Source organism: Arachis duranensis, unplaced genomic scaffold, assembly GCF_000817695.3.
Source record: "Arachis duranensis cultivar V14167 unplaced genomic scaffold, aradu.V14167.gnm2.J7QH unplaced_Scaffold_185691, whole genome shotgun sequence".
Classification (NCBI taxonomy): domain Eukaryota; kingdom Viridiplantae; phylum Streptophyta; class Magnoliopsida; order Fabales; family Fabaceae; genus Arachis; species Arachis duranensis.
Window position 1 is genome coordinate 10 of NW_026264437.1, and position 11,149 is coordinate 11,158.

General features: G+C 36.2%; 1 protein-coding gene and 1 non-coding gene across 2 annotated transcripts; one reads left to right on the plus strand and one right to left on the minus strand.

The window, feature by feature from the left end:
• Window positions 1-980: 980 nt before the first annotated feature.
• On the minus strand, window positions 981-1,054 carry TRNAR-ACG (transfer RNA arginine (anticodon ACG)). The gene has a single exon. It is a non-coding gene; the product is annotated as a tRNA-Arg (tRNA).
• Window positions 1,055-9,530: 8,476 nt separating this feature from the next.
• LOC107472592 (F-box/kelch-repeat protein At3g23880) lies at window positions 9,531-11,149 on the plus strand (the record flags this gene model as incomplete). The annotated part of the gene is given in 2 exon segments (XM_016092103.3): window positions 9,531-9,713; window positions 9,846-11,149. A coding segment is annotated over 1 exon segment (1,291 nt), but the record flags the coding sequence as incomplete, so codon positions are not given.

Sequence of the window (11,149 nt, forward strand, 5' to 3'; positions counted from 1 at the left end):
CCTTCCATATTTCTATATAGAAATAGAAAGAGATAGACTAGAAACGACATCTCTTATCTCACTGACACCAAATAGGGGGATCTAAAATGAGTAGAATTTTGATATGGGTGGAATATAATGAAATAGAGCAACTTTGAGGTTCCCTTTGAAATGAGGCATGGAACGGAGCCATTGCGAAGAAGTTCCATGAGTTACGAAGGAAACTTCGAGCTCATATTGGTCATGGGTTGAGAACGGGAATTGAATTCTATGAGATCAAATTTCCCGTTGTCCCTCAGTAGCTCAGTGGTAGAGCGATTCGCTGTTAACTGACTGGTCGTAGGTTCGAATCCTACTTAGGGAGGTTTGGTTCATTCCGAATTCTTGCATTCGAAATGAAAGGATTGGGTTCGCTTTGACCATTAAAAGTAGGTAACACATTCCCCCTGTCTTTTGTTTGTCTCTATTGCATTCTATCTCATCATATCCCGTTCGGTTCTGCGATATTTGAGAATCGCCGTCAATACCTCGGTGTAGGTTCGAGATACTCCCTTGTTCCACAGTCCGGGGCTATTTAAACTAACCAATTCAGAATTCTCCGATGTACTAGTATTAGCAATAGCAAGTGCATCTTTGATGCAGTCATCAATTCTCCCGAGAGGCTACAATTGCCGCGAGCAAACATATTAATGATGAGAAAGGCATTTTTACTATGCTACAAATACTTTACTTGTTCTGCTATTCTGCACAAGTCTGGCTGAGGAAGAATTACGAAGGGTAAAAATATGCGGATTAAAAGCTAAAGCTTAGAACATACTTTTTTTATTTAGAAATATCCACCATTTACGAAAATTTTGTTTATTTTTTAAGAAAACAATAAGGTAAGGCCATTCCATTTCGACAAAATACTCACACCCAAGTTCCATAGCTTTGGGTCCGCTAGCCCGATCATGATTTTCTTACCCCCCAGAGGTAAGGGTCCTTACCTTTTTGGCCGGTTGTGGGCGAGGAGGGATTCGAACCCCCGACACCGTGGTTCGTAGCCACGTGCTCTAATCCTCTGAGCTACAGGCCCCATCCCGTCTCCACTGGATCTGTTTCTCGGAGTACCCTAAAACTAAAAAAAGGGAACCTTCCCTCTCCCCAGCCATTTCATTTCGGCTTAAGAAGATGTGAAAGCGCCTCTCTCTCTCTCTCTATAAGAACGGTGCGTTCTGAGGTGTGAAGTGGGCGAGAGGAATTTCATAATTGGGGTTTTGAATAAGACAGCTCTTTTCATTTTGAATTCTTATTACTTTTTCAATATGAAAAAGTAATAAGAGAGGTCTTATTACTTGTTTATGAAAGTAACTATTGTAAAATTAGATGTTATAAATTTCTTTCTTGATTATTAATATTTTTTAATAGTGAATTATTTTTGAATTTATAAATTTAAATAATATTATTTAAAAAAAAATAACTATATTAATTTTAATAACTTTAATTAATTAATTAAGTGGGATCACAGTTTATGACGTAAAAACTGATGTGGAGTTACTTTTTATGATAGGTGAACCACAAATAAGAATTGGGATGAGTTTCCTATTGGAGATGGTCTTAATGGAACCAATAGCCTAGTATAAATACACCATATTGTTACTAGAAAAAACGTTAATATGAGTCCACAAATATCTCTCTTTGATGGGGAGGAAGAGAGATAGGCACCAGATAAAATTAGAGAGAGCGATAATGAAGCTTTGGAGCGGCATCAACTACAAGATGCTTTTGAAGCCAAATTTTTGTGTGAGGATGCTGGCATGCGTTTTGATGAAGAAGATGAGATCCGGGTAGTGAAGCACCTCAAGGAAATCGAAGGAAGACCGATGAGCGGAGGGTACAATCTGCGATCAAAAAATAGTCGTTCAAAGAGAAATGAAGAGAAGAAAGGAAATGGATTGCCCCTAGCCTACTGCTCATGTGAGAATTTTTTTTATATGTTAATTGCATTTTGGAATATAAGAGGTCTGGGAGGCACCGGGAAGATTGAAATGATCAAAGGTATGTGTAAAAAACAGAGGGTAGGTCTGATTGGCTTAATAGAAACTAAGAAGGAGCTTATAACAAAAAATTTGGCATCGAGAGTGCAGGGGGGAGGAGATTTCTCATGGGCATGTGTCAATTCTATGGGTACGGCTACGGGCTTGTTATGCATTTGGAGTAATAGTTTCATGGAACAGAAGATAGTAGAAAAAGGGAAGAGATGGTTAGAAATTAAGGGTATCATTAAAGAAGTAAATTTGGAGGCGGCGGTGTGTGTGGTGTATGGACCGCACAACAGTGAAGAAAAAATTGAAATTTGGTCAGAATTGTGGGAATTAAGGAGAGCCTGGATGGTGCCATTTGTGATGGGAGGAGATTTCAATGAGATATTGGAAGTGGAGGATAGGTTTGGATGTAACACGCTAACCCATAATAGCTTACTGTTTAGGGAGTGGGTGGAGGCTATGGAGTTTTTGGAACTGGAGTTACGGGATCGAAAATATACTTGGTATGGAGGTCGCTCATGTAGCAGAATTGATAGGGTGTTTATTCATGTTGAATTGCATGAATGTTTTGATATAGTTCGCCTGAAGACTATGCCGAGAAGTTTATCTGACCATTGCCCATTGTTGGTGGATTCTGGAGTTGTTGATTGGGATCCTAAGCCGTTTTGAACGATAGATGCGTGGTTGACATATGCTGCATTCAAAGAAACAGTAAGAAATGAGTGGGAGAAACCAGGAGAAAGAAATCTATTGGAAAAATTAGACTCTTTGAAGCGACCTCTTAGAGTTTGGAATAGAGAAAAATTTGGATCCATCAACTACCAAATAGAGAAAATATAGTCTGAAATCCAAAGTGTGGATAAGTGCTTTGCCGAGGGTATCCAAGATGAGTGTCTACTTGCACGGAACAGGGCCTTGAAGATTTTGTTGGAAAAATGGTATGAGCAAAAAGATGATTATTGGAGACAAATGTCAAGATCGAAGTATGCTACACAGTTAGATCGAAATACCAAATACTTTCATGCGGTGACTAAGGCGAAAAGGAGGAGTAAGGTCATGGATTCAGTTTGTATTGATGGAGAATATATAAGGGAGTCGTGCATAGTAAAAAGAGAGATAAGACGATATTTTGAAAATTTATATAGGGAGGATCAGAATTTATCAATTGGGTTTGATATGTCCTTGGTGAAAAGGATTAGCAGGGAAGACTCAATTCTTTTGGAAAGGAAGCCAACAAGAGAATAAATCAGGGCGCGGTTTGGGAGTGCGAGCCGTCTAGAGCACCTGGACCAGATGGATTCAATTTCAAAAGTATTAGAAACTTATGGGACATCATAGGGGAAGACTTTAGTCAAGTGGTTGAGAATTTTTTGAGAAGGGAATTTTACTGAAGAAGGCCAATTTGACATGGGTTACTCTTGCACATAAGGAAGGAGGCTCGAACGATCTGAAAGACTATAGGCCGATTAGTATGGTTGGCTGTGTTTATAAAGTGGTAGCTAAGATACTATCGAAAAGACTCCAATCATTTATGCCAGAATTAGTAGGGGAGGAGCAATCTGCTTTTGTGAGTGGGAGGAAGATCATTGACGAAGCTCTCATAGCGTGTGAGGTAGTGCATTGGGTGAGGAAAAAGAAGATACCAACTTGGTTAATCAAGCTAGACTTTCAAAAAGCGTATGACAGAATTTGGTGGAGTTTTGTTGACAGAGTGTTGAAGAGCATGGGCTTCGGCGAGGTGTGGAGATCATGGATAAGGACTTGTTTATCGACAGCATCTATGTCGGTGCTAGTGAATGGGACAACAACCAAACCCTTTAAGTTACAGAGGGGGTTGAGGCAAGGGGACCCATTGTCTCCTTTTCTTTTTGTTATGGTGAGCCAGGTTCTAAATAGTATGTTGGGAAGATTATGTGAGAAGGGTCGGATTAGATCTCTTGACATTGGTCATAATAGGGTTAGTATTATGCATCTTCAGTTTGCAGATGATACTATCCTGTTTTGCCCGTGTGATCACAAGCCCCTAATGAGCTATAAAAGACTGTTAGGAGGGTTCGAGCTAATAACGGGATTAAAGATAAACTACAACAAATCTGTCTTGATCGGAGTAAATTGTAACAATGAGGAGGTGGAGCTAGCTTGCAAGACGTTGGATTGTAGAAAAGGTTCGTTACCTATGAATTACTTGGGCATTCCGTTAGGCGCCAATCCAAGAAGAATAGAAACATGGAAGCCAGTGATTAGAAAGGTGGAAGATAGGCTTAAGGGATGGAAAAGTAGGCACTTGTCTAAAGCCGGAAAATTGGTTCTAATTAAGGCAGTCTTGAATAATTTGCCTATGTATTATTTGAACTTGTTTAAGATGCCTAAAGCAATGGCGGCAAAGATAACGTCTCTTCAGTCAAGTTTTTTCTGGGAAAAAAATAATGGAAAGAAGGGGATGGCAACAGTGAACTGGAGCCTAATTCAAAAGCCAAAGAGCCAAGGAGGGCTGGGTGTGGGAGATCTAGTATTAAAGAATGCAGCACTCTTATTCAAGTGGTGGTGGCATTTTGACAAAGAGGAGTGCCCACTTTGAAAGAGAGTGGTGTGTTCATGTAATAAATTAGATTCTTAAAATGGGCTGGAAAAACAACAAATAAAAAATACAGGGAGTCTTTGGAATACTATTGGAAACTTGAGATCTAGTGAAGCTGAGCTTTTTAACATTTACTATGAAGGTATGCAGCGACAATTGGGAGATGGAACTAGAACGCTATTTTGGGACGATGTTTGGATGAAAGACGGGAGGCTTAGAGACAGATTTTCAAATCTCTACAGGGTAGCTGTTGATAAGGCGCGTGCACCATCAGTGATTGTGGCTTTTGGGATGGGTATGTATGGAGTGGGGTTGCAATGGAGGAGAGCTTTGTGGTCGTGGGAAGAGCAAGAGCTGAGTGAGCTACAAACAGGCCTAGCGAAGGTGGGGATTCGACAAAGCGAAGTGGATAAGCTGATATGGAAACATGACAAGGAAGGTACTTTCTCTGTAAAATCTTTTTTGAATGTGGTATATAAGAATAAAAATCTAGGACAAGAGCCGAATATGTTCAATTTTTATAACAATTTGTGGAGGAGTTTGGCTCCCCCGTGTGGAGATTTTTGTTTGGTTTGTAATCTTAGAAAGAGTGAACACCAAAGACAGATTAGTTAGGTGTAGAATCTTACCAACATCAGAAATTATCTGTGTTATTTGTGGCAAGGCACCAGAATCTGTTCATCATCTGTTTTTCACATGCGAATATGCATGGAAGCTGTGGGGTTCGGCTCTTAGGTTTTGGAATATACTTTGGGTTTGGGCAGGAGATCCTAGACAATGTTTTGAGTCGTGGATATATGGAGCAAATAGGAAGAGTGAAAAAGAGGATTGGATGACAACCTTTTTTGCTGTAATTTGGTCTCTGTGAAAACATAGAAATGATGTTGTCTTCAAGAAGGAAAAGGTGAATATCTCTCTATTGGAACAAGATGTATCGTGTTTTGGTGCTAGCTTGGGCAAGAGACAGAAGGTTTCGAAGAACAGGTGCTAAGAATTGAGATATCTAACAACTTATTGGTGTCTTGTTTCTCTTGCTGCATGTGTGGCTAGAGTTTATTCCTTATTTTCTTGTGTAATGTCTGGTTTGAGTTTTGTCTTTCCTAGTTTAGGGAGGGTTGACTAGCCTTGGTTAGACTTGGTTTTTATTTATTTGTGCGTAGCTTTTTTTTTTCTAAAGGTTGTGTTAGCATGAAAACTATCAAAAAAAAAAACTCTAGGGTTTTAGTTTTTCAATACACCAAAATTACTATGCAATTCTTGTCTTATCAAAAAAATAATATTCAGTCTAAAATAAGGATTTAATAGAGTTTGGTTGAAGAAGATTAAAGAAGCGTACATTAGGATTATGAACTTTATAAAAAAAATTACTATTCAGCCTAAAATAAAAATTTGATAGATTTTGGTTGAAAAATATCAAAGAATCACACATTAGAATCACAAACAATAAATTAAGATGGTAATCACGAATTTAGATATGCTTTTATATTTTTAACTCTCTTTTTTAATAATTTAATATAGATGATCTTAGAATTAAAGGGTTAAAAAATTTTCAACATAATAAACTAACCACTAGACTAAATCAAATTGGTTAAATTAAGTTGTTGGTCACTAACGCAAACAAAACATGTTATATCATGAATTATTCTTAAATTATTTTTACTACTTATACAATAGAAAAATACGCCTAACACCTTTGAATTAAACAGGAGAAAAAATATCATTTCAAAATTACAAGGTGATCTGGATAATACTTTGTTGGCATATATTAGTACACGTTTTCATAATCTATTCTATTATATAAAAATCGAATTTTTTCACTTAATAATGGAGCTAACGTGACATGCTTCTAAAAGTGTTTTCTGATATATTTACTTTAACTCATTAAATCAAATCAATTACAAATAAAATAAATATATCAATAAATTAATTTAATTTATCCAAATCTCACACATTTTATTAGATCTATTTTGTGATAGTTTTTTGTGGTTTTTATAAGTGTGGCCTAATTAAATATACGAAATTGTTCATATTAAGTCATTCAATTAAGTAGGGGTTATGTAATCATATAACATGTATGTTTATATTTAGCATTTTTGTATTATAATTGGTCTCAACTCTTCTACTGATAGAAGATTTTACTTTAAGTATTTCAATAGTTTTGGTAGGCAAACTAAGTTTAAGTTTGTTTTAGATGGAGGGATTTTATGAGTAAAGACCCAATTCGGTCCTTGTCCATTTTCACGAAGGACAAAGCGATCTCTGTCCAAAAAAAAAGGGACATTTCGACCCTCAACCTTTTTATTTTGGGACAATACGGTCCCTCTGTTAAAAAATTCATTAAATAATAATAAAAATTAGTTTTGTGGGGAGTTTTATTTGTATTTTGTGGGGGTTTTAAAACCCCCACAAAAATCTTTTCAACAATATAACTAATTACTACCACTACTACCATTATCTTTTTCATCCTCATTATTATCATTCTTACTTCTATTATTTTTATTGTGTAACCATATTTTATCATCATCATTATCTCCTCTACCGTCATCATCACCAATACTAATATTATCAACATTAAAGTTCTCTTCTTTCATTTCTTATTCCATGTTATTTTTTTTCCTTTAAAAGGTATTATACTATAATTACTTTTATTTTGTGGCATCTTTTCTATCAATAGTTTTTCTTCACTTAACCATCATTGATGAAGGAATTTTTTAAAAACAAAGTTATTAATAGTTTGTGAAGGTTTAAAACCCCCACAAAATACAAATAAAACCCTCGACAAAATTAATTTTTATTATTATTTAATAAATTTTTTAACAGAGGGACCGTATTGTCCCATAATAAAAAGGTTGAGGGTCGAAGTGTTCCTTTTTTTGGGACAGGGATCGCTTTGTTCTTTGTGAAAATGGACGAAAACCGGATTGGGTGTTTACTCGGATTTTATTGCAACCTACAAATTGCAACTTGGGGATGTTTGCACATATCAATAAATTAATAATTGTATTCAATGAGTTTGTACTAAAAATTTAAAATACCACTGAATATAACTGAGGATTCTACATGCAACATTAAACCTGATTTCTCTCAAACAATGTTGTTGCTAAAAACTAAACTTATAATTTGGGATGAGACTCCAATGGTTAGTAGGTATTGCTACGAAGTACTTGATAAATGCTTGAGTGATATTATGAGATTTTCTCTAACATATAATAAAAATTTGTCCTTTGAAAAAAAATGGTTGTACTAGGTGGAGTCTTTAGACAAATTCTTCCTGTCATTCCATAAGGGTTGAGACAAGATACTATTCATTCAACTGTAAATTCGTCTTACTTTTGAAAGTTTTGTCTGGTGCTCAAACTAACAAAAAGCATAAACTCTCTATAGGGACAACTACTTTAGATTAAGATGAGGCAAAGCAATTTGATGGGTGGTTATTGAAAATTGGTAATGATATAATAGGTGACAATATAGATGGTGAATCTGAGATTTTCATTTTTTAATAGTTCCAGTAAGATCCCACAATGGGATAAAGTTCGAACCAACATATATAAGAGCATACAAGACAAGCAAAGAAAAACAACAACCCACAAAATGACCAAATAACATAATTAATCAATACTCAATCAAGCATCAATATGACTCCGAATCGATATGTAAGACTCTTAGTTCAGGTCTCTCATGTATTATCCGTATCTCATTCTGTTGCACACATGACTTGACCCTTCATCCATGTTCTACACTAACGCTCTATCTCTCATTCTATTGCATTTAGATTCAAATTCTTTCCATTGAAGATTTTTTCATTTCTCACCTTCTAAATATACTAGATAGTTGTTAAGATCGTCATAACCTTAACCTTCTTTTCTCCTCTAACACTAGGAGCCTCCAGTCATGAGTTGAAACAGAATCTGACATCTCCTGGCCATGACTACGCAATTTGCCGTCTTTTAATGCACCTCAACCACAACTCTCAGGCCAAGTTACATGGAATATGTCTTTCAGAAGATATTGTTATTCCTTTTTTGAACTAGACGTTTCATGAATTGGTTCATTTTTCTTATCCAAATATTTTGAAAAACATGAATTCAAAGGATTTTTTTAAAACTAGAACTTATACAGGATGTCTTTGGTATGAGTTGAGAGATGGATCGAGAACTTGTGGGTTGAGGCTGATGCCGGATCACTTGACTGAGGCAATGGGTGGAGGTACCTGCAAAGACACTCCGACGCTCAAGTCAGAATAGATTAATTGTTTACTCACAATTATGCCAGGTAGAATTTTTTATTCTCAAATAATCGTTCTGGAAAGTGCTTAGATATTTAGTAATGATTGTGTTTGAATTAAGACACACAAATTATGTATGAAAAAAAAATTAATATAAAAAATTAAGTATTTTGGTGTTAAAAAAAATATTTTTTATGTTATTGTAAAAAAATTTTAATATTATTTTTTTATAAAAAAAGTGATTGACATACATATATTTGAGTAATTTTTATTAAATTTAAATCAATTTAATTAGATTTAATTGATAAAAATATTTAAATATATAACGAGATTAGTAATTTTAAACTAAATCGAATTTGAATATATTATATTTAAAATAAGTAAATAAAGACGCATTTATTTATAGATACAAGATATTGAGACAAATATATAGAGACAAATCATATCCAAAAATACTAAATTAATATATTTTATATTTATTCTGATAGAAAAAATAGAAAAATATTAACAAAAAAATATAATTTATTAATTTTTTATAATTATATTTTTTATTATTATATTTTCGTTTCAAATTTTTTAAATTTAAAAATAAAAATAAATTAAATTTTTATAATTTATTATTAAATAAAATATAAATACATAAAATATTATATCTCTATTTTTTATGTCAAACTCTTGTTATTGGTATCTTATCTTGTTTTATGTTGTTCCAGAAACAAACGCAAGATAAACTAGTTAACTGCTGAGATTTGAATTAGATGTGGGGCCAGACAGATTAGATTAAGAATCTAATTCCTGATGCCGAGGATTCGAAACCCTCTTGTGGAACATTGGATAGATCTGGAGCTCCAACTCAAGCGCAGATCATTCACTTCCTCTCACCATCGCCGGCGCCGTCTTCCTTTAGGTAAACCTCTGTTTTACTTCTTATAGAATCTCCATGTATGTTTTCTTTTGTAAATTAAATGGCAATACAGCTGAGATTTGAATTTTAGTAATTATATTGTTTTTGATTTCTTATTCCTCCTATATTGTGTAGTTTCCTCGTACGTATGAGGAGGGGTCCCATTCCTGATGATGATGATGCTGTTCCGAAGAAGGGGAAGGTTGTCACAACCACCGGGGGGTGGCCGGAACTGCTCCGCTGTACCACGACAAAACCACCGCCTATCCTTCTGGACGAGCTCATAGCGGAAATCCTGCTGAGGATACCGGCGAGGTCTCTCGTTCCATTAAGGAACAGCGTCTGCAGATCATGGAGAACCCTAATTTCCAGTTCCCAATTTGCCAAGGACCACCTTCGGCGTTCAATGGCGGTGGATCCAGCCTTGACCCACCCACTCATGGCCTATTATAGCCAAACCTACTCATACCCCATAATCGGAGTGTTCTCCGTACGATCTGTGATGGAGAACCCTCCACATGAACCCACCAAAGTAGTTCCCTATGAGGGACGACGCTTCCGCCTCATCATTGGCTCTTGCAATGGATTGCTGTGCTTGCACGATGAAGAGCGCCAGGATGGATTCATAATAAGCCATCGTGCCATGCTGTGGAACCCCTGCACTGGATTCACCTCTCAGCCGCTTGAAATTGGAGGTCTCCTCTCCACTTGCGGATTCGGTTATGATCATGTGAATGACAAGTATAAGCTTTTCGCGATTCTGGATAAGAAATCACGCATGTTTACATTCGGCCCAAAATCTACCTGGAGAACAATCCAGGATTTCTCCCGTAATTTTCGTGACGGCAATTACAGGGGTTGTCAGGTGAATCTTGTAGGGCTTTTTGTAAGTGGCACTGGCACTCTGAATTGGCTTTTTCACCGCTATCTTAGTTTTGTGTGGGTTCTTTCCCTTGACTTGGTCAAAGAGACTTTTAATCAGTTTTCCCTTCCCAACAGGGATTCAGATGATGATCACAGGGTGACTCCCCAATTGGGTATCTTGAGGGATTGTCTTGCTGTTTGTTATGAGACTAAGAAAACTCATTGGACTGTCTGGTTGATGAAGGAGTATGGAGTTCCTCAGTCTTGGACTAAATTGGCCATAATCCCCCACCACCCGCTACTCGGTCGTCGTCCTTTAAGCCTACAGCCTATATACATGTTGAAAGATGTTCTTCTTGCTATTGCTCCGAGTGGCAAGTTTGTTTTATGTAATTTAAATGATGGCAGCATAGATATTCCTAATATTGACAGCTCCAGTGATGGCATGCCCAAACTTTGTCCTTTAACTCAGCACTCATCTGGAAGGATCTTTGAACTCTATCATGAAAGCTTAGTTTCACCGTTCCACTTTGGTCTTCCAAGTTGCTCATCTGAAATGCGGTTAATTAAGCCAA